This window comes from Rattus norvegicus, chromosome 3 (genome assembly GCF_021556685.1).
Source record: "Rattus norvegicus strain SHRSP/BbbUtx chromosome 3, alternate assembly SHRSP_T2T, whole genome shotgun sequence".
Taxonomy (NCBI): Eukaryota; Metazoa; Chordata; class Mammalia; order Rodentia; family Muridae; genus Rattus; species Rattus norvegicus.
The window spans coordinates 115,839,855-115,863,513 of NC_141536.1; the positions used below are offsets into that span (position 1 = coordinate 115,839,855).

General features: G+C 48.5%; 1 protein-coding gene across 1 annotated transcript in view; it reads left to right on the top strand.

Annotated features, from left to right (window-relative positions):
- The first annotated feature begins 5,883 nt into the window (after nucleotides 1-5,883).
- Nucleotides 5,884-23,659, top strand: part of Fbln7 (fibulin 7) — a 36,281-nt gene continuing 18,505 nt past the window's right edge. Inside the window, 3 exon segments of the mRNA NM_001430105.1 lie at nucleotides 5,884-6,160; nucleotides 19,681-19,840; nucleotides 21,831-22,001. Coding sequence (NP_001417034.1) covers nucleotides 6,086-6,160; nucleotides 19,681-19,840; nucleotides 21,831-22,001 — 406 coding nt within the window. The 5' untranslated portion in view covers nucleotides 5,884-6,085.

Consider the following 23,659-nt stretch of genomic DNA (forward strand, 5'->3'; position numbering starts at 1 on the left):
CTGGCCCAGATTGGGAGTGAGCTGGAGAAGGATGACTCTCTCAGGGGGCCACTCGGGCAGGCTAGGCAAGAAGTGAGTCTGAGATGACCACCAGACTGCTGCCATGGAGCCCAACAGGGAGCTAGCCAAAGATGACCACTGGTCCAGCACTGAGCAGCTCTGAGGAGGGCCTCATGTCTGAGATGCCCCCTGCCTGGTGCCATACTGCACGAGCCGACCATAGCACTCCAGGGATCTCTCCTGAGATGATCCCAGACACTCAGGGACACTGGATGCCACTAAGAGTAAGTGGTGGAGAAATGGAAGAGAAACAGAAAGGTGTGGGCACAGTGAAGGGGCAGAATCGGAGAGTAGAGGGTAGTGAGGAGCTACCCTCAAGGCTGTCAGGCTTGATGATAAGTGGTTACCACAATACCGAGCTATTTTGCTGGGCCCATTGTTTATCTCAAGAACCATCCAGCTCTGATCTTTTTTTATTTTTTTTATTTTTTTTATTTTCTTTTTTTAGGAGCTGGGGACCGAACCCAGGGCCTTGCGCTTGCCAGGCAAGGCTCTACCACTGAGCTAAATTCCCAACCCCCTGATCTTTTTTAAAAAAAACAAAAAACAAAAAACAAAAACAGTTTACTTACAAACTAATTCAGCAAAGTCTGTGTTGGAGAAAGGGCAGGGGAGGGAATATCTACCACTGGAGGGAGTTTTGGGCCATCAGACTTGGGGAGGGAGGCTGTTGTGACTAGCTGGTGATACCACAAGGGAGGCACCATGACCACATGGAGTCATGGCCTATTCTGCCACACCTGTGTCTGTGGCCTTGCAACAGCAGGTGTCTGTTCCTGCTAAAGGCCAGGTGGTCATCCCTGGTCTGGGCCGCTGCTGGGGGAGATGTTGATGTCTGAGGGCCGTGCAGAATTGCCTTACCCCTTACCTGGGCATCATGGGAGAGCTAGCCCTGGAGGTATGAGAGCCGGAGAGCTGGCCCCACCCCTAGCCAGCTGCAGTACTGAGAACAGGCCCCACGCATTTCAAGAGCTGCTGGTGAGTTCTTCCAGTGCAGGAGAACTTGCGCTATGATTTGTCTTCCATGCAGTGGCATAGGTGAGGAGGAGAGGCCCTCCTATCCCCTCACCATGTGTGCAGGCAGGAGACCTGGCTCTGCCCCTCACCAGCTGCAACACTCAGGAAAGTGAGTCCTGCACCCGACCTGGGCACCACAGTAGAGCTGACCCTTGTGTGTGTGGGGGCACATGGTAGAGCTGGCCTTAGGGAGTGACGGTAGAAAAGCTGGCCAACCACTTGTCTGTTGTGCAGTAACATGGGCACAGGAGTGATGCCCCTCCCCTCCTTCAATCCCTTGCTGCCTATGGCAGGCAGAAGAGCTGGCCCTGAGGTCAGCCGAGGAGTGTAGGCCCTGCACTGCTCAGCAGGGTAGAGCTGACCCTGGTTTTGGGGGTTGCTGGTGAGCTGGCCCAGAGGGTGTGAGTGAGTGTGGGAGAGCCAGCCCTCCCTCTTGTCTGTTGGGTGGTGGCATTGGTAAAGGAGAGATTCCCCACCCCTTCTTTTTGCCCTCACCAGTGGCAGCAGGTGGGAGAGCTGGCCCTGATAGAGTCACGAGAGCAGAACTGGCCGTGTCCCTCACCTGCTGTAGCACTTGGGAGAGTGGGTCCTGTACCTTGACTGTAGGGCAGAGCTGGTCCTAGTCTTGAGGAGTTACTGGTGAGCCAGCCTCAAGGGTGTAAAAGCCAGAGAACAGCTGGCTGACCAGACACTCCTCAGGCCCAGATCCAGGACTTTGAGTTGCTTACCCCTATACCTACCCCATCTATAAGCTGCTGAAGCACATAAATGGCCAGTCCTACAGATCCAAAACCCTAGTATCTCCAAGACACAGAGCAATGACAGCATATCTGACAGGAGTCCCAGTGAGGATCCAGCATGGATAGAGTAACAGAAGCCAGAGGCCCCAAACCAGACCAAGGACTTACTGCAATGAACATTTGCAAGTAAAGATGTGTGGACAAAAGGGTGCACTGTGGGACACACTGACACACTGCAGCTTCCACCATGAGATTATTTTTCCTGTGTTGTGGGGGCGGTTGCAAGGGTGGAGGGTGGGTACAAGGGGAGGGAAAGATGGGTGGGATTGGGGTGTATGATGGGAAATTCACAAAGAACCAATCCATACGTGTATGTGTGTGTGTGTGTGAGAGGGAGAGAGAATGTATGTATGTATGTATGTATGTATGTATGTATGTATGTATGTACATGTATGTGCTCTTTCACATACAATGGCATTCATATGGAAGGCAGGGAACAATCTGTGGAGTTTGGTTCTGACCGACTGTGTAGATTCAAAGGATCACACTCAGGTAATCGGCCTTGGTGACAAGAACCTTTATCTGCTGAGACATCTCCCTGGTTCCAAAATGAGTCTCTTTAGATGTGACTACCACCAGGGCAGCCCTCCAGTATCCCCAGATATTCTCCTGAACACAACAGAAAGAAAGCGAAGGGAGCAGACTCGCTGATAGACCCGTTCCCTGACTAAGTCGCTGACCGTAGAGTGTGTGTTCAGAGCCACCTGCTCTCTAGATATACTTTATGTTATGTATATGAGAGTTTTGCCTACGCGTATGTATGTGCGTCATATGTGTACCAGGTACATAGGCCTTTGTACACCAGTGTACAAAGGCCAGAAAAGGATGTTGAGTTCTTGGAACTGGACAGAGGGACGGTTGTGAGCTACCCTGTGGGTACTGGGAACTGAACCCCGGTCATCTGCAGGAACGGCAAGTGCTCTAAACCACTGAGCACCGCTCTAACTGCTAGCCACTTTCGAGATACCCTTGACAAGCTTGCTTGTGGGGCACCTGCTTTGGTTACTGCAGATCAGGAAAGCTGAGAATGGAGAGAAAAGGATGGCCAGACCTCAGGAAATTAATTCAGCTGAACACTGAACACTAATGGAAGTCAGCCATAGGGCAAAGGTCATGGATGGAAATTAGCAAATAGGGACAACGACAAAGCAAAAGTCCCTGTTGACTTTTAGAGACGCCAGGAAAAAGCAAAACAACGACAAAATGCAAAGGCATCTGTGCCACTCCGAGTAAAGCTGTCCTTAGATTCCTAAAAAAAAAAAAAAAAAAAAAAAAAAAAAAGTCCTTAGATTTCTAAAAAAAAAAAAGTTCTTAGATTCCTAAAAGTGAAGGGAGGATTAGGTTAAGATGTTGAGATGGAATGTTCTGAAAGTGCCCTAAGGAGAAGGGACATTTAGACTGGGATTGATATACCCCAGGCAGGTCATCAGCTATGCTCCTGTTAGCCTGCCTCGTTACTAGGACTAACTGCCTGACAAGAGGCGAATGAAAGAGGAAGGGCTTTCTTGGGCTCATGGACTGAGTCCAGCATGGTGGAGAAGGCTGTGGCTCATCTGGCTTCTGCTTTCCCCCCTCTTCCTCCGTCCGGGCCCCCAGCCGAGGGGATGGTGCCACCCACGTTCAAAGACTTCTCCAACTAAACCTCTCTGGAGACAGACACCCTCTTTGCCAAGCCTAGATGTGTCTCCTAAGTGATTCCAAACCCAGTCAAGCTGACAAAGGAGATTAGCTCCTACGTCGTTTCACTCTCTTCCTCTCTGGAATCTGGCGGGTCTCAGCTTTATGGCTAAGGAAAGGACGAAGGGAGAGGACGGACAGCTCGCTCACATCCGCCCAGCCTCTAGTGTCCAGTGTGTAACCAGAACCGCTAAGAGTGCTTGGAAGTTGCCATGTAAATACGGGGCAGATTGAAAGTCAAAATAAATAGCCACTCCAAGTAGAATGAAAGCTTTCATTCACGGGAGAGGTAAGCATAGCCAGGAAACTGGCTCTCTCACAGCCAGCAGACGCCTTGGAGACTGACACAGAAACCTGCCATATCTACGGGCTACCCTGGTTTGGCCGCTGTCCTTTCCTCTCTACCTGGACAGTGACACGCAGTGTTCTGACTGGGTCTCTCGGCAAGACTTTCAAAGCACAAGGACGTGGACTTTGCTCTGCTGCGGAGGTTGGGGGCGGGGTGGGTAGCTCAGTGGGATTTGTTGGATAGCGATGCTTGGGTGGCCAGCAGGTCCCAGGCCCAGTGCCCCGTGCTCCGCGCTCCGTGCTTTCCAGGGAACTGGCTGTGGTCATATTTTGAACTCCTTCCTCAGTACGGTAGTGTAAGGAGATGTGGCCTTAGGATATTTCTGGATTAGATAGCTACAGTGTCCTTACAAAAGAGGCCTCATGCTGGGTGGTGGTGGCATATGCCTTTAATCTCATCACTTGGGAGGCACAGGCAGGAGGATCTCTGAATTCAAGGGCAGCCTGGTCTATAGAGCAAGTTCCATAACAACCAGGGCTACACAGAGAAACCTTGTCTCCTCCCACCAGAAAAAAGAAGCCCCAGAGATCTCCCCTGTCTGTTCCCACAAGTGAGGCTGGAGTAAGCTTCACCAGATATCGAATCTGCCGATAGATGCCTTAATCTTGACCTTCCAGCTCGCAGAGCCCCGAGGCACGCATTTGCATCATTTGTATACTGTCTATTCGGGAATGCTTTGCTATAGCATCTCTAACAGGCCAAGAGAGGACCCTCAGCTTCTCTTCTGATTCCATCGAAAGCAGTTCCAGGTCAGGGGCTGTAGGTTTCAGAACCATTCCATACATAAGAGTGAGCTTCACAAAATGTCCTTGCAGGAGGAACTAAATTACATTTTCCAGGGGTAGAGGGTCTGAGGCATCTGGTTCACCATAGCCTGGGTGCAGGGCTCTCAACTCTATGCCTGTCCACCCCAGGGCTGTTACCTAACTAGACCCTAGCCGGATTCTGTAGCTGGGCGTTTACTTTAAGCCCTTGGGAAACAGACGGAAACCTAGAAGGAAGGCTGTAGATTTTTAGCAACTGAGCACGCGCCCTCCTAAAACCCTAGGGAACACTATTTTTAAAATTGGCAGAGTTGTCCAGTGGGTGACTTAGTCTAACCCAGAGCCCTTTAAACTTCCCGCTCTCAGTCCCTTTTCACTGAGGAATATTTCCGCCATCCCAGGAATTCAGGCACATGAGTAAGTGTACAAATCACTTACTGGTAACCATAAATGCATTTAAAGCAATTATTTAGTACAAATATTATTTTATCCTTTATTAAAGATTAAACAAAATTTGGTATGCTTATTTATTTTTACATGAAGAATTAAATCTTGGCTGAATATTTGATACTGAAGAAAAAGAAGTATTTTCGACATTTTTCCCCCAAATTAATTGTTTGGTTATAATTGTCACACAGAGCATACCACGTCACATAAATAAGTAGTACAAAGTAGTGAAAATTTTTGTGTGTACATTAAAAACACTTCGTTGCATATCATAGGTTAGTCTGAGATCTGAGCGAAGTGTCCTAGTGTTTTGGTGTGTGTGTGGGGGGGTCATTCCTGTGGTGCCTCGAGGCATCTGACCAGTAACAGTTGTGGAGACCAAGGATGCCTTGGATTTACTATATTTGATTTTGAATTAATTTTTGGTTTTGTGCTTTTACCATTTGCTAAATTCCGTAACTTGGCTCCCATTTTTTGGCCCACAGTTTAAGAAGACGTGGTCTAACCTGGGCCAAGTTTATGAGGCCATTTTTCTGCCACACTAACCCTGTTCTCTGCTCTACTGGAGGAAGGTGTCCTTATGTGGACTTTGGAGTGGGACAGACCTAAGTTTGGCTCATCAATCAGCCACGTATAGATGGCAGGGGCCTAGCAGGCAGTGGGGACGGCGGGCAGTGGGGCAGCCTAGGGTGGTCACTGGCCACCCTTGGTCGCGAGGCGTCGCACCCGGTCTTTTCCAGAGCAGAGGCTTGGGCGCGCTCCCAGGCGCATTCCAAGCTCCGCAGCCCCTCCTCTCTCGCCTCCGCCACAGGCTGGCGCCTCCCCGCATCGTCGGGACAGTCTCGTGCAGGCGGCTGCGGACGATAGTGGCCTTGGGAGCTGCAAGGGACTCGTGCACCGTGGGGACTCAGGGCCGGGCAGGGAACAGCGATCTACCTGCCTTCCCCACCAGCCAGGTTGTGCGGGGCAAGATGGGGCCAGGCTCTCAGCGCACGCTCGTCCTTCTTTTGCTGCTCCTCGCCAGCCCTGGAGCGCGGGCTTTCCAGGTCAGTGTCCCCGCAGCCCGTTTTGGGGTCCCGCTTCCCGGGAAGGTAGCGCCGAGGCCAGGGTTTGCCACGTTCCACTCCTGTGCTGGAGTTGGGACTTGGAGCGGAATCTCGGGCTGGGGTTTGGTTGATGGAGATAGGAGCGGGTTCCCCGTCTGTCATCGTAGGCGACCTGGGCTGCTGCAGCCCAGCGGGAGAAGGTGGCTCCGCGTGGGAATCGCCAGCCGGGGAAAGTTGCCCCGGGACTTCTGAGACATTGGTCTTTTGTGGATCGCAGTGAGAACACCTGGCCGCCCAATTCTGCTAGAGATTGTCCGCGCTCTCCAAACCCAACATTTGCGTTTCTAACTGAAATATTCTTGCTGCCCCCACACCCTAACCATTCTCAGAAATTCTTAGCAGAAAGATCCTCAGGTGGTTCTATCCGGAGTACCCGAAGTCTTAGAGTTGCAATTACGTTTTCTTAGAGTGCAATTACACACTCATACCGGCAGCAGCATCTTTTCTTTTCTTTTCTCTTCTTGTCTCTTCTTTCCTTTCCTTTTCTTTCTTCCTTTCTTTCTTTGACATTTATGTGTTCAAATCCCACTAAATTTATTTGCTTGGCCAGATTTTTTTCATCTTCATATCATCATCATCATCATCATCATCATCACCACCACCACCACCACCACCACCACCCACAGTTGGAAAGTGATTTTTAAAATTGAGAATGTAAATAAAAATGTATTGTAGAGACTCTGTTTTGTCAGGTTCAGGATCAACTCCCATCAAATGCATTTCGGCAGACAGAGGCCCTTTACCTCTGAATTCCTGACGGAGGAGCAGCCCACCAGCTTCTCCAGCCATGCCAACAGCAGCACAAACAGCTGCCGGATGTACAGGGAAGCTGGTGCCTGCTGAGTGTCAAGACCCTTGCTGGTCTTCTAGGTCTTCTCTAAGACCACCCAGTTAGGAAGAAGCGGTATAAATTCCCTCTCTGGCTGGACTCTGACCTGATCTTTGCCCATGCTCCACATCCTGGGACTAAATTGCACTGGCAAGTTTGCCCTGGGATACTGAGACGTCCTCTGGGGTGCAGAAAGCCTAGAGAATTTGGTTTCCGACCTGCTCCTGTTAGTGCAGAAGGCAATGAGTGGGCGCCACAGGAAGTTGCTCAACAGCCAAATGGCAAGGACCCAGCCTGGGGCTACTGTGAGCCCACCCACCAGAGCAACGGGATTTCCCCGATTTTGCAGATTACAAAACCAAACTAAACCTTCATCCCATGCCCAACGCCAGAAGCACAGAAGATGCATCCCCACTGGGCTCCTCCATCCCAGGCTGCGAAGGGGCAGGGCATGAGAAGAGAGAAGTTCAAGAGACCCATCGTCTCATGATATTGATGGGCATCTGTCACGTGCGTTTAGGCGGGAACTAGTGAGATCAGGGCGGCTGTTGAATCTGTCGCAGAGGCAGCACCAAGCTTGCCTCAGCTTGAACATGTTCCTGCGACACTAAGATCCAGTCCCTGCCCTGCCTTGGCCAGCTTTCGCAGCCCCTTGCGGCCCACCATAGCCTTTTTATCTGCAAAACAGAGGAGGTTAAAGGACCAGTCATCCATGTTTGTTTCAAAATTCTGGTTAAATTGACCTTCAGAGGATGGTTGCGGCTTCCCCATCCTTCCAGCTCCAAGCTGGGAAAGCAGAGGGGTGGACCACAGGGAAGACTCAGTGTTACCTTCTTCCTTCTCATCTTTCCAAGCTCTGCTCTGAGAAGCACGTCTTTCCCAGAAGCTTGCTGACCCCCTGCTCTACACAGACTTCCTCTCTGCCTCTATTTTCCTGCTATGGCTCCCTGAAGAGCAGACCAGCATTGGCCTGTGTCAAGCAGTCTCTAGGCAGATCTTGGCTATGCATGACATGACCCGAGGGATGCCTAGAAATTCTGATGCCAGTCTTACCTCCAAAGGCTCTGGTTTGGTTCGTCCAGGTTGCACCTCAGATCGGGGTAATGTCCCTAGAAAAAAATGCCTGAGACCAAGAACAATCCCAACTCTAAGAGTCATAATGTGGAGTCAGTTACAGCCTGGGAAAGGTTTGGGGTCAGGGGAATTCTCAGTGGACTCAGTATGGGACTCATGAGGACCTCAAGTAACATGGTGTACCTGGAGTCTACCTGACAGTATAGACCCAAGGCTCTCAGATCCAGCGAGGAGACCCGCTGGCAAGCAGTAGGGCTGGAAATGACCCACACTATCACCTCTTTTCATGGAGGAGATGGGCTAGCATGGGCAGGGACTTCACCAGCAGAAGCCAGAAGGCCTCCGAGTGGAGCCAGTGTGAGTTGCTCTGGAGGAGCCCTGTCTGTGCCTGTAAATGTTCCCACTTTGCTGACTTTTGTGACACCTAAGAGTGACATTGTAAGAGTGCATCTATGTGGGTGTATGAGTCCATGCATACATGTGTCTGTGAGTTCACAATTGCCTCGTGTTTGATGAAGGTGAGTGTATGTGTGTATATGTGCATGTGTCAGGGTATGTGAGGGAATGAGAAAGAGAGAGAGAGAGAGAGAGAGAGAGAGACAGAGAGAGAAAGCGCATATGTCAAGTTATGTGAGGGAATGAGTGTGTCTGTATGTGTGTGTTTGTGTGTGTGCTAGCATGTGTGTATTATTTCATGTGTGTATTAATGCATGATTGGTGTGTGTGTGTGCCCATGCACATGTGTCAGAGTATTTGAATATTATAGTGTAAGTATGGATGTGCCAGTGAGTATATGTCTACATACGTATGTCAGAGGACATATCTGTTTTTATGTGTACATGTGTGTGAAGGCATAGCTATATGGAATGGCAGTGCTCTAGTTGACATCTATTGCTGTGACAAAACACTGAGCAAAACCAGCTTGGTGTTTTTGTACTGACAGATACTGTTCAGTGTAGGGATGAACACACTTTATCAGTTCACCATCAAGCAACACCCACAGGGTCATTTCTAGATTCTGGCTATCATGAGCAGTGCATCATGGGTCAGAGAAGGGAGCTGGCCAGTAGACAGAAGCATTTGCCACACAAAAGTCGATGCTCTGAGTTTGATTGTTAGGACACACAAAAAAATGAATGAGACACACACACACACACACACACACACACACACTTTATAAAAAGCTTTGCATAGATTCTTGCATAATATAAATTTCTTTTCTCCGGTATGAATATGTAGGAGAGGGATTGCTGAATCAGATGGAAAATGAGTGCTTAACATTGCAATTTAAATTTTCAAACTCTGTTTTGTAGCTGCTATGTCCTACCAGCTACCTGCTTCCTTGCTAATAGTAAAATGACTAGGGTTTTAGCCCTAGTCATTGCAATAGGTGTCGAGTGCAATCTCTGCAAGGTTTGTGTTTGTTCCCCTAACGACTGGCAAAGGGTGTGGGGTGTTTTTTTGGGTGCTGGCTGCCACGTGAATAGTTGAGTCAAGCACCCATCCTCCTTTGGCTTTCGTTTGTGAGATGGAAGTCACATGTTCAATTCGTGGGCTCACCTCAGGCTCCCCAGCAGCTCAGACTACAGTGATGAACTCCCAAGCCCGCCTTGCCCAATGGATCGTCATTATTCTGTTTAGTTTGGAGCCTTTTTTTTTTTAACAGATTCTATAATCAAGTGAATTAAAAATATGTTCTCCATTTGTGGCTTCTTTGAACTGCTTCCCCCACCCCCTTTTTCTTTCAAAGATGAAGTCCCATGTTGCCCAGGCTGGCTTCCAGCTAAGACTGGACTTGAAATCCTAACCCTGACTGTCTCTGCCCTCCATGTGCTGAGGTCAGGTGTGCACAGCCACACCCCACTGGGTGTCTTCTGTAGAACAAATTTTAATAAAATCCTATTCGTTGGCCAGAATTTTAGTAATTACATTTAAGAACCTTTGGCCTAATCACAAAGCCAAAACCACCTTCTTCAGTTTTCCTCTAAAATGTTCATAGCTTTGCACTTTTTACTATGATCCATTTTGAACTTCCTTTAAAAGCATGGGATTTGTGTGGAAGATCACTGTTTTGCTTATGAATAGTCAAATATTCTAATGGTGTTTAGGAATATGGGACTTTTTTCTGCATCACTAGCATACTCTTTTATCAAAAATGTATCAACTCACATCGTGCCCGGGTGTGTGTGTGTGTCTGTGTGTCTGTGTGTCTGTGTGTCTGTGTATGTGTGTACATGTATGTGTGTGTGCATGTATGTGTGTGTACATGTGTGTGTGTGCGTGTGCATGTGTGTGTGTGTATGTGTGTGTATATGCACACGCATGCATATGCTACTAGAAATTTGCTGATGGTAAAATGAGGCCTTCATCTTTATTATTACTTTTCAAAATTGTGTTGCCTCTTTTAGGTTCTTTGTTCTTTGTTTTTTGTTGTTGTTTTTTTTTTTTCATTAAAAGTTTTAGAGTGAGGGCCGTTAGGTACTCAGCAGATAGAGGGACTGGCTCCCAAGCCTGACAATGTGACTTGGATTCCTGGTACCCAGGGAGTAGATGGAGAGAACTGACTCCAAAAATTGGCCTCTGAGCTCAGCCACGCACAAGTGGCACGCGTAGGAAACTGCCCATGTGCTCAAACACACACACACACACACACACACACACACACCGCATATAAACAACATTTTTAAAATTTCAGAATGAGCTCTCCCTTATATATAAAAGCCCCACTGCAGTTTTGATTGATATTCTATTATATTTATAGACCAGTTTTGGGACGGTGAGGCTTCAAATCTATGAGTACAACCTTCCCATTTGCTTAGTTAGTACTTCATATTTTTTCCGTCAGTGTTGTTTTAAATAGAAACTTGTTTTTGTTCAACTTGTATCTAATTATTTTAGTCTGTGGTCATTTAAAATGCTCTTAATTGGGTTAGAGAGATGGCTCAGTGGGCAGTGTTTACTTTGAAAGTATGACGACAGAAAGTCAGATCCCTAAATCCACACAACTACTGGGAAGGCGTGGTGGCCTTCTGGTGGCCTCCGAGTATGAGAGGCAGTTTGACATTTAAATACAGAACTGGCACTGCTAATTCACAGGAGAGCAGACATCTTAGTCAAGGTCCAGAAAGCACTGTGCTTCCCGGTACTTTGAGATACCCAGGAGGCCCCTCGGTATGTCTGAAACACTCTGCTCCATAGGTGGGCACTTTCTTCCATGGGTTGCTTCAGGGCCAGGGGTTCTGCTGTGGCTAACTGCCTGTCTTGTCTAAGTTCCAGAGTTTCCTGGTATGCTACCCCTCACCTGAGTCTGTTTTGGGCATTACCATGCCTACTTCCTTTTGCTCTTTCCAATTAGCCTTCAGCCAGGACATCTCTTTGGAGACCTGTGTATTCTAGCCCTCTACTTTGGCTTACTGGGCTTGTGGTCCTGCCTGCTGATCTAGGGACTTAGAAACATGGCCTCTCTGCTCTGAAAAACTTTATGAGGTCCTGCTCATGCTCCTTCTTGGTTCACCAAGTCAAAACATCTATGATATCATTTCCTGCCTGGCATGCTTGCTTGGACCTGTTATTGGCCATTTGCCCCATTGAGCATGCCATTGCCAACACATACACTTTAAAATTATGAGATGGGGTTTTTTGGCCCATACTAGCCATCCCATCTCAGACTTCTTCATGCTGGGATTATGATCTATAAGTGTAAAGGGGCAGCTTTTGCAGCCCCAGGGCTCTGGGAACAAAGGCAGACACCAAGTGAGTAGAACTTTCATATCCTTTCATGTTCTCTTCCAGAAACCTCCATGCTCTTGTAACCTCCTAGGACTTAAAATGAGGACAAGGAACCTAAATAAAGGAATAAGAAAAGATATAAGATCTCATTACGTGAACCGGGCAAGCCTCTAACTAGAAGCGATCCTCCTTCCTTTGCCTCCTGAGTGCTGGGATTATAGGCATACTCAACTGGACATATTAAGAAAAAATAGCACCCATAATTTGACAGCACTGAAAGCCACCATTTTCAGAAAATGGGCTGTACACATCATTGGAGTCACCATTTGTAAGAATATATTCATCCAGAGGGACCTATTTGGCACGAGACTTGAGTAGCCTGTCTTGGGCTAAGGGCAGGCAAGGCAGGGAGGCAAGCAGGAATGGGTGGGTGGGTGGATGGGTGGATGGATGGAGGGAGGGAGGGAACAGGCAGGCAGGCAGGGATGGAGGGAGAAAGGGAGAAGGGGAAGGAGAAAGGAGGAAAAAGATTGTTTGTGGAGAAGTGGAGGCATTTAGAACATAGTGTAATAGCATTATTAACGTGTTGTGTCACCCAAGTGTGCCAGTGTCACCCTAGAGCATCGGTCCCTGACTTCATGAAAAGAATGTGTGTTGCTAACCACAGCCTGGCTCGACACCAGCACAGATGCTGTTTCAAAAGGTGGCAGGGCCCAGTGTATAGACCATTGTCCTGCCCGGCACAGCTTTCCTCCTGGCTGGGTAATTTGGGTATGTTTCTGTCCCTGTGATTCAGTTCTCTGAGTAGTGATGACAGCAGATGCTCCTATCTCGTGGTGCATGGCAAGGAGAAGATGCATAGAAGAGAAGACATGGGGCGTGTGTTTAGCACATGTCACGGAGAGGATGGGCTAGCATGGCTCACAACTTGCTGAGCGGTGAGAGAGAAACAAGAGAAACCACTGTTCCTGTTTCTATGGCTGTGTGAGAAAACAAAATGAAGGTTTTGGTATAAATATAAAAATTGCCAATGACCAGCAAGGAACAAAAAAAACAAAACAAAACAAAACAAAAAACCAAAAAACCAAAAAAACCCTGCAGGCTGTGTGCATGGCTCAGAGGTAGACTCCTCCCTCCGGTGTGTGGATTCAATCCCTGCTACCACACACACAGAGAACCTCAAAATGCCCTGTGGCTCAGGCCCTCAAAGGGAGACTCCAGCTGCAGGCTTTTGACAATGAATTTTGTGTCAGCTTAGCTAAGTCATGGCTTCCCTACAGATTGCAGGGAGAATATTATTTAGATGTGATTAACATCACATCAGTGACTTTAATTAAAGAAATTACTCCCCTTAAAATGAAGTTATTCTCTTATGCAAACAACAGAGTAAGTTCTTCCAGGTGCCTTTGAACTTGAGATGCAATAGCGACATAGATCTTACCCCACAATTACATGAGCCAGTTAGACACTCCCATTCTCTCTCTACCTCTTTCCCTTCCTCCTTCATGAGTGTGTGTATAGGAATGCAGATATTGCACGCGCTCGCGCTCGAGCTCGAATGCGTGTGCGCACGTGCATACATACATACATACACACACACACACACACACACACACACACACACACACACACACACCAAAGGCTGGAGATTTGGCCCAGTGTTCAGAGTCCTAGTTGCTCTTGCAGAGGACCTGGGTTCAGTACCCAGTACCTACATAGTGGCTCACAAACATCTGCAACTCCAGTTCCAAGGGATGCAACTTCCTCTTCTGACCTCCACAGGCACTGCATGCTTTTTGGTGTGCAACATACATACCGGCAAAATACCTGCACACATCAGCTTTAAAAATAAATCAGTCTTAACATTAAAATTTGATATATATCAAATGTGCATGCCGTACATGCACAACACACACATCCTAGTACATTAACTATGCTTAATTCCTGTTTATTTCCTGTTGCCTGTGCGTCTTTGGAGAACCCTGACTACTGCAGGGGCTGTGGAGAGCTCTTGGGGTGACCTCTCGAACTTTCTCTGTTCTTGCGTGTGTGTGCTCAGTGGAGGAGTTACAACCCTAGACTTGATCTAAAAGTAAAGTTCTAGAGAAAGTGCACACATTTCCCCATGAGTCAATGGTGAGGGCCTTGAGCTTTGGCTTAGCAAGCCCAAGTTGGCAAGTCTGTCCTGTCTGAGACCTAAAGGCATCAAAACATCTGTGTTTCCATGAAGAATATGCTGACACAGCACATAGCTGTGGCTGAGGAGGAAGCAGGGTGAGAGGCAGTCCCTTCCAGTTGGAGGGGTCATCTGTGGCCGCCTGAGAGCTCAGGGCTCTGTCAGCAAGGTAACTGTTGAGTTGGTTGCCATGCTAAGACACTGTGAAGAAGTCCCCTCAGCTATGTACATCAAAGCCTCAAGGACCATCCAGCCCTCACCTGACACATCTTGCCTGTGGGAGTCTTTACTCTGGGCTCTGGGTCTTGACTTCACTTATAAATTCAGCCCAACAGTCAGGAGGCCTGGATAGGGTGGGAAGGGCTAGGCCTACTAAGTTGTGGGATAAAGGACAGGTAATCTTGGAGTCACACAGCATCCTTAGCTGTGGGCCCCTCAATCAGCTGGTGGGGTCTGTGTATAAAGTGTACTTGTGGACTCCTCTCTCCTGGTTGGTTTTCAAAGAAAGGTGAGCATGGCAAGCCCCGAGGGGCTTTGAGCAAATAAACCTCAAGAAAGACAACAATGAAAGCGTGAACAGGTGTTGGGGATTTAGCTCAGCGGTGGAGCACTTGCCTGGCAAGCGCAAGGCCCTGGGTTCGGTCCCCAGCTCTGAAAAAAAAAAAAAAAAAAAAAGAGTGAACAAGGACTTCCCTGAGGAAGATGGGTGTGTGTGTGTGTGTGCGCGCGCGCGCGTGCGCGTGCACATGCGTGCACTTGCTCCTGAAGGCACTTGCTCCTGACATCCGGTGTCCTGATCTCAAACACTTTCAGCAAATCTGGAGCCGGGCTGGGGCCTCTTTCCGGTGATCCTCCTGTTGTCCATTCCCACAGCCCCAGGCTGCAGATGTACTTGCCTTACAGTCACATGCCTGTCTTTTTACCGAGGCAACCATTCTTACCCACTGAGCCCTCTCTCCAGGCTGCAGATAAGGTCTCTCATCACTCTCCAGAACTTCTGGCTCCTCTGCCCAGTGCTCAGCGGTGACGTCGTGTTCTAGGACCATCTATACCTGGGAAGAGCTGGCAGTGTGATCCCATTCTTCACTGAAGGCTTCTGATGTCAGAGTTTGAATTAGGTCGCTTGTCGTCTCTTTTAAGAGTGGTGTAACAAGAATGATAAACCCTAAGCCAGGCCTGTCGGCTCACACCTTTAATCCCAGCATTTGGGAGGAAGAGGCAGGTGGATTTCTGTGAGTTTGAGGCTAGCCTGGACTACAAAGCGAGTTCCATAACAGCCAGGGCTACACAGAGAAATCTTGACTCTAAAAAAAGAAAAAAAGAAAAGAAAACAAAGATTAACCCAGGTCTTTTTATTCTTTCAGAAGTGGAAAATTTCCTTATCTTAAGTGTTATTAAAATAGAGGCAATTTTTCTACAGCTTCTTGTCAGTGCCGTAACCTGAGTGTGTAGCCAGATATTTTTGCTTTGTTCAATTTTCATTTTTGTTTCTGTGGTGATCAAACTAATGACCTTGAACATGCTAGTTAAGAGCTGTACCATCATCCTGTCCTTCCAACCTCAAAAGCCAGTGACAGATACTTCAATTAAGGGGAAAATCTCTTCAAGAGAAAAATAAAAAACCAAACAGAAAAAGGAAGCATTGAGGGTCCCATAGGAACCTGTGAGATGAGGGCCCAGATGGAGTGGACTCCTTTCTCCTTCCTAGGGTGTGGGAGCCTCCTGCAGCCCTGACTGGGGCTGACCCATGCCCAGTCACAGCCTTGCTGAATTTTCTCTCCAGAATAGGAAGTCTATTGCAGAAGGTTGTGGGGAACCTAGGGTCACCTTGTACAGATGGAGTCTGGTATCTTCCAATGAGAAGGACCGGCCCCTTCTCATTGCCTCAGACTTCCACTGCCATGCAGGCTCGCCTCTTGCCTTGCTCCTCAGGCAGCCTCAGCAAGGCTGTATTTGAGAAGTAGGGAATGATCTGTTCCCATGGCTCAGGAGCTCATGTTCTGAGCAGGCAGTGGTGGTGGGTAGGAGAGCACAGTGGAGAGAATGGATGGGGGAAAGAAGGAGCCCCCTCCAGACTAAAAAATGTACACAGAGGGAGGGAAGCAAAGTTGAGAACAGATCTAGACCCATGCCACGTCCACTGATGTGAAAGTAACAGTACATCCAGTGGAAGGAGGGACAGACGGAGAGCTGAGTGGCAACCTAGTCTGTCCTGGTGATCATGGAGATGCCTGTGTGGGCCCAACTCAGACAGTAACACAGAGCAGGACGTTAGCGTTGGTGTTTCTTGGTTTGGATTAGTTTTATGTTTTGAATTGCTTTTCAAGATGGATGCTTTCCCTGACCAAGTAAGATGATAAATACTGTTTCAATTTGAAAATGGGGAACGTTCGGGCATGACCCACTCATCCCCAAAACTCAGGCCTCTTGAGCACTTGTCCTGGCTGAAACGGGGGTGCCAGTCTCATCACCCCATTGTCAGGTGGACTAAATTCTGGACTAGGACAGCAGAGTGTGAGCCTGCCTCCCGCCAGCTCCATGTCCATATTTCTGGATCAGAGAGTTGCCCAGTTAGTGGCTGCTGCAGTGAGGAGCCCCCAGACATCCTGTGAAAGGCATCCATTAGCTAGCTCCTGTCTCTCATCCAGCAGAATGGCACCCGAGACCTTTCTTTCACTGCCTGAGGCAGTTAGGCAGGGGTGGGTCAGAGAGAGCCTTTCAGTCTTCCTCATCAAGTTGTCACAAACCTTCTTAGTGGGCTCCCCGATTCCGGTGTCAATACAGCCTAAAGCTGCTAGGTCTCACCCCAGTGATAGTTAAGGGATAAAGCCTCTGGTGTCAGTTGTCTTTAGGGTGAGCACTGAGGTTAGAGAAACCTGGCTGCCCCAATGGCCACCTTCAGGCTCTCCCCCACTCTCCTCTTGTCTTACTTCCTGGGGTCCTGGGGCTCCACTCCAGGTTCCTATGCATTTGCCCTTCCCAGCAAAACCTTTGGAATTGAAAACTCTTGACTTCAACACTGAGCCTGGCGCATCCCCCAGTCCAGCAAGCTCTCTCCCAGGTGTCATGAGCTGACATCTGCATGTGAGAGATACCTCTCCACTTCTGTTTCCATCACTCATTAACCAACTTTTTAAGAGTTAAAAAGTCCACTCCAGGGGTGCTAATTCCTGAAAAAGACCCTACCATAAAGGGTTATGTGGGATTCGATAAGGATGCTCCTTGGGAAGGTTGGAAAGCCCAGACTCTACCAGTCCCAGGTTACATGATTGGGGTCAAATCACTTGCCTTTCAGCCTCGCTGTGGCATGAGGACCAATGTAACCACAAATAGAGGCTGCTTTCTCCACGTGTGGCCGCCAGCCAGCTGCCGAAGCAGCGAAGAGGCAGCAGCATCTGAGGAAGAGAAATGTGTCTTTGTGAGTGGAAGCACATCCCAAATGGAATTGACAAAGCCGCAAAGACATCCGCTTCCTTTTTAGCGCAGGAAGATAGGTGTGGGAGCTCAGGTCTGGAGGGGTTGGCCACACAGTGCTAGGCAGGTAAGAACAGGTCACCGCCTGGGTGCCCGGGACTTTGTGTGGAAAGGATGGCCAACCGTGGGGGAGGAAGTAGAAAAACAAACTTCTCTTTCCAGAAGTTGCCTTTGGGGCTATGCCTCATCAGGCTCCGGTTATGTTGGAGGCCAAGGAGCCCCTGTGGATTCACAGATTCCAGGGGCAACTGGGAACTCAATTTTGTCAAAAGCATCCATTGACTCTAGCCCATGAGTCATGTGTTTGGTGAAAACTCCAAGGTGCCGTGGCCTGGCAGTCTCTCCAGGAGAGTGGCCCACTGTGGCCACAGCAGCTCCACTGAGCGGTTGGACATGGCCCAAGCTGCGGAGGCCACATACCTCAGCTGCCCAGCTGCCTCACTGGCTTTTACATATTTTGTTTAATTATAAAACTTATGCTTGGGACTCGGGGACATAGGAAGACATAAATATCCACCTCTGGCCTCTACATATGTCCACTTGCACACACGTGGCCACATACATGAGCATGTACACACTATAATGCACACAGCTGACGCTCAGTGAGAAGTAAAAGCCAACTAAACCATGATCCACATCCCTAAGGACGTGTGTGCATCATCAGTGTTGACGTATTGCCTCCCCCGACCCCTTACACGGAATACAAGCCAGGTCAGACAGATTGTATCTTGTGACGCATAGTTCCCAAATGGACCCAGAATCAGTTACCCAAGGCCAAGCTCCTCTCTCCTTCCTGGATATTCCTTGTCTTTGCTCCACCTCACCCCTAGCTCTTTTCTCCTTAAGATTTCGTGTGTGTGTGTGTGTGTGTGTGTGTGTGTGTGTGTGTGTGTGTGCAGGTGTATGTGTATGCGTGTGTATGTGTGTATGTGTGTGTATGTGTGTGTATATGTGTGTATATGTATATGTGTGTGTATATGTATATGTGTGTATGTGTATGTGTGTATGTGAGTGTGTGTATGTGTGTGTGCATGTGTGTGTTGTGTATGTGTGTATGTGTGCATGTATGTGGGGTGTGTGTGTGTGTGTGTGTGTGTGTGTGTGTGTGTGTGTGTGTCAGTGGAGTGGCGGGCACAGTAAGTGAATGTGGAAGTGCAGATGGCCTTGGAATGCAGAAGAGGGCATCAGATCCTCCGGAGCTTACAAGCTGATGCAAGCTGCTCCTTACGGTGTTGTGAATTAAACACCGTCCTCTGCAAGAGCAGAAAGCGCTCCTAACCACTGAGCCATCTCTTCCAGATGCGATGGGAAGGAACTTTCTCATCCAGCATGATGTTCACATTGCTGTAAGTCAGATAGTCTTTGCCAATGTCAAGTACAATCAGGATTTCCTTAAAAAAAAAAAAAGCTATTTAAAAGGCTCCCAAACAGGCACTGGTTGTATTGAATACTTCTTTATTCTATTTTTCCCTTATTTTACCTTCTACATTTTTGAAAAGCCCAGGAAGCACCAGGTCTCCCTGCCTGTTCTCTGTGTCCCGCTGTTCTCATTTTCCAAGTGTCCGATGGAGAAAGGAAAATTTCACCCAGCCTGGAACTCAGTGTCTTAACTTAGAGTAAGGAGGAGTTCGTGTGTCCTTGGAGTGACAGGCCAGTCATTATAAGGAAGTTTGGCTTCAAATGGCTGCTTAGCCACCCAGTCATTTGGTCGCCAAGTCTGTCCTTGTTTTGTTGTGTCTAAGGGTGAAGTCGGGGTATGATGTGTGTACTTGGGCTGTCACCTAGCGACTTAACTGAGCAGATGCTGTTGTCCAGGTAGAGCAGTGGTCCTCAACCTTCCTAATGCTGTGACCCTTTAATACAGTTCCTCAGGTCGTGGTGACCCCCTTTGTTAATTTTGTTGCTACTCCATAAGTGTAATTTTGCTATTGCTATAATGCAAATATGTGATATGCAGATGACCTGGGAAAGGGTTGTTCAACCCCCAAAGGGGTCAAGACCCTTAGGTTGAGGACCACTGAGGTTAAATATCTAGAAGAGAGGGGTGCCTTGGGGTAGCTGATCTACCAAGGTGTTTTACAGGGCACCAGGGAGTTTGAAGCCCATGGTGCAGACTTCTGCAAGCCCAGAGCATGATGGTAGGATGACATCAGCTGCAATGGCCTCTTCTCTCCCCAGAGCTGTCTCAACAAACAGCAGCTCCTCACGACCGTCCGCCAGTTGCAGCAGCTGCTGAAGGGCCAGGAGACCCGCTTCACCGAGGGCATCCGAAACATGAAGAGCCGGCTGACGGCACTGCAGAACACTGTTAGCAAAATGACCCCGGATGCACCTCCAGGTGGGTCCCACACCATTAGGCGAGGGCCAAGAACTACACTCAAGAATCTTCCCCACAACTCTCCCCATCCAGTTTGTCCTTCACGTGTGCACACAAGTGTGTGTGTGTGTATTTATATGTATGTGAGAGATAAAGTGTGTGTGTGTGCTAGAGAGTGTATGTGTGTATGAGAAAAAGAGTGTGTGTGTATGAGTATGTGAATATGTGTATGTGTGTATAAGTGTGTGTGTGTATGTGTGTGTAAGTGTGTATTAAGATTACTTCTCTCTCCTACATTTGACAGTTACCTATTTCCAGGGTTTTTTTTTTTAATGATTTATTTGTGAGTGTCTGTATGTATGCACATGTGTGTACATGTGCCCAAGGAGGCCAGAAGAGGGCATTGGACCCCAGGTCTTCTGTAGGAGCAGGAAGCATCCTTAACCACTGAGCTATCCCCACAGCCCTCTTGTTCCGTTTTTATTGTATGTAGCTCAAGTCATCACATAACTTGGCTTCACACTTGCTGTGCAACCAAGGATAATCCTGAACTCCCGATCCTCCTACCTCTGCCTCCCAAGTGCTGGGATTGTGTTTGCATCCCCAGGCCTGGTTTTCGTTTTTGTTGTTTCAAGATAGGCTCTCAATACATCGTTTAGGCTGACGTGGACCTCAAAGTCTTCTTATCACTGCCTCCCAACAGCTGTGGTTTGTCACCACACCCAGCCTGTGTCCTCTTGTTCCTCTTACTCTAGGCTTAATAGCTACATAGGTAGCAACCTATGATCCCACAAAATTGTCAAAAACATCCCTCTGCAAGCAAAGGTACTTTTCAGCTCCCCGTCCTCCCCAGAGGACAGAACCCTGGTTCCGCTTTTCATCCTGCTTTTATTTTTAGTGCAACAGTCTATTTTTCAGACTGGTTTTAAGTTCACAGCCTGGAAGTCTCAGATGCTTCCTACATCTGCCCTCCACACAGGCACGCCCTTCCACCCTGACCTACCAAGCACGCTGCACTTACTAAGTTTGTTATTTTCCATTCACAAGAGTGGCTCTTACTGTTCATGCCTGAGAGTTCATTCTTCAGTGACCCCACCAAGTTGGGGTGAGAAGAAGGGCTTCGAGGGCAAGTCCCGCTTATCTGGGGTGCAATGGGGGCACCCCGGTTTCCCTCCACTAAGGGAGAGTTCCGGTGTGTCTTCCTGGTGACATCTTCCATACCTTCTAGGCTTAGAGGTGAGTTTCCCCTGGTCTAGGGGCTCAGGGGGCAGGAGATAGAGCCGGCGGGATATCTGACATCATTGGTTCCTACACTGTGGCTTTGTTTCTTTGGACTTCCTTTGTTGTGTGAGGTACCGTTTCCAGAGACGGTTTTCGTCAGAGGTTCAGTAAATCTCGTTTCTTTCAAGGCTCATTTATAGAACAAACTTTGTGTGCCAAGCACCCGACTGGGGTTGGGGCTGGGGCTACAGAAAGAGCACAGACCAGGTTTCATTCAGGCAGAGAACTCCGATGATGAACGTGAAGACAGCCAGGTAGTCACAAAGGCTAAGAGGGGGACTGGGGATGGAGATGCATGGTAGCCAAGGCTTCACATGGGAAGCGGTGATGTTTGAATGAAGACCTGGAGAGCAGGAAGAAGGAGCCAGCCTAGAGGTAGGCTGAACCTGTCAGGAGACTTTGGACACTCAGTAGGCTGGAGACGAGAGAAAATGGAGGCAGTGGTCATCTCACCAATCTGGCACTCCGATCAAAGCCTGGAGGCCCTGCACGTACAAGCCTCCAAGTCTCTGAGGCTGTCTCCTCAGTTTTCTCTAGGCCAACAGCGTGTTCTCCTCCTTGTCTCCAAGAACATCAGGAGGTTTCATGAGATGTGGCATTTACAGAGTCCAGGGCCGTGCCCAGCCTGCAGCAGTCATTCGACACACAGAGAGGTCTTATGAGTGCTAGCCATGCTTCTGTGGCTGCAGCTCAGGTCTGCAGGTCCTAATCCCTGTTCTTCTCTTTACAGTTTCCTGCCCAGCTCTGGATGCCCCTCCTAATGGCAAGAAGTTTGGGAGCAAGTACTTAGTGGACCACGAAGTCCATTTTACCTGCAACCCTGGGTTCCAGCTGGTTGGGCCCAGCAGCGTGGTATGCCTTGCTAACGGTACCTGGACTGGAGAACAGCCCCGCTGTAGAGGTATGATCGACCATTCTGCCCCGTTCTCTGTTTTCTAGTTGTGTGTGTGTGTGTGTGTGTGTGTGTGTGTGTGTGTGTGTGTGTGTGTGTATGCGTGCATGTGATTCTTGTGTGTGAGTTCAGGTGAATACACTCTACGGTGGTCAAAGGATTACCTCAGGTTTCAGTCCTTGCCCTCAGTGTATTTGAGAGTCAGGATCTCTTGTTATTTGCCGCTGTGTATGCCAGGCTAAGTGGTCAGCAAACTTTCAGAGATTCTCTCCGATTCTTATCTTATGATAAGAGTGTTAGGATTACAGAAGTCTGCTACCGTGGTGTATGGGAAGGTTCTGGAGATCCAAACCCAGGTTTTCACATTTAAGTGGCATACATTTCACCTACTGAGCCATTTCCCCATGCCCCTGGTTCTTCAATCATTCTTCAGCTACAAACCAGGAGAATATCTGACCAGTCTCCAACATCACGAGCAGCATTTTCTCCTTTTCTTATTTTGTTTTTTGAGACAGGGTCTCTCTTCAGAGCCCCAGCTGTACTAGAACTCTCTGTGTAGACCAGGCTGGCCTTGAACTCAGAGATCTGCCTGCCTCTGCCTCCCAAATGCTGGCTGGCTTGCTTTTGTTTTGTTTTGTTTTGTTTTATTGTTTTTGTTTTTGCTTTTTTGGGATAGCGTCTTTTAAAGACCTGACCTTAAACTCACCATACAGCTGGTGACAGCCTTGAAAACCTGATCTTGATTCTACCAAAGGCTTAACCTTCCAAAGGCTAAGCTTACAGCTGGGTCCACTGCACTTTGTTGGTGATTGGATCTTATCAAGATTGGTTCTTAGAAGCTGGAGGTGGTGTTGCACACTTGTTAAATTATTTAATTTATTTTATATGTATGGATGTTTTGCCTACATGTACCTTTGTGTAGCATGGATTCTTCAGAATCCAGAAGAGGGCATCAGATCCCTTAGAACAGTTGTTAGCGGTCATGTGGGTGCTGGGAGTAGAACCCTGGACCTCTGGTGGAGCAACCAGTGTGCTCTTAACCACTGAGCCAGTTCCCCAGCCCCAGAAAGTGTAAACCTTTTTTTCTCCTTGGTTATTTGAAAGAGGGCTTCTGTGTGTAGCTCAGGCTGTCCTGGAACTTGCTCTGTAGATTAGGCTGACTTCAAACTTACAGAGATCCTCCTACCTCTGCCTCCTAAATGCTGGGATTCAAGATATACAGCTAGGAAGTGCTGGCACAGACCTTTAGTCCCGTCACTCAGGAGGCAGAGGCAGGCAGATGTCTGAGTTAGAGGCCAGCCTGTACTACAAAGTGAGTTCCAGGAGAGCCAGGGCTATTGACACAAAAGCTGCCTTGAAAAAAGGTTGGCTCTAAGCTGGGGTTATCAGCTCCACCCATAATCCTGGCACTTAGAAGGCTGAGTTGGATGGGCTGCCTAGATTATCCTAGGCTACAGAGGAAGACCCTTATCAATGTCAGGTCCTGGGTTTGCCTCAGCTAGGACAGGGAACTAGAAGAGGGGACAGCTGCTCTGCCCTGGGGCTGCCGTCTGCTTGTGGGGCTCTTGGTACAGTCTGCAGAAGAAGAAAGTCAACTGTCCTTTGGGTCTAGGCTGGGTCTTGGTGTGGACAGCTCTGGCAGAAGTCAGTATGGGAATAAAAGGTTT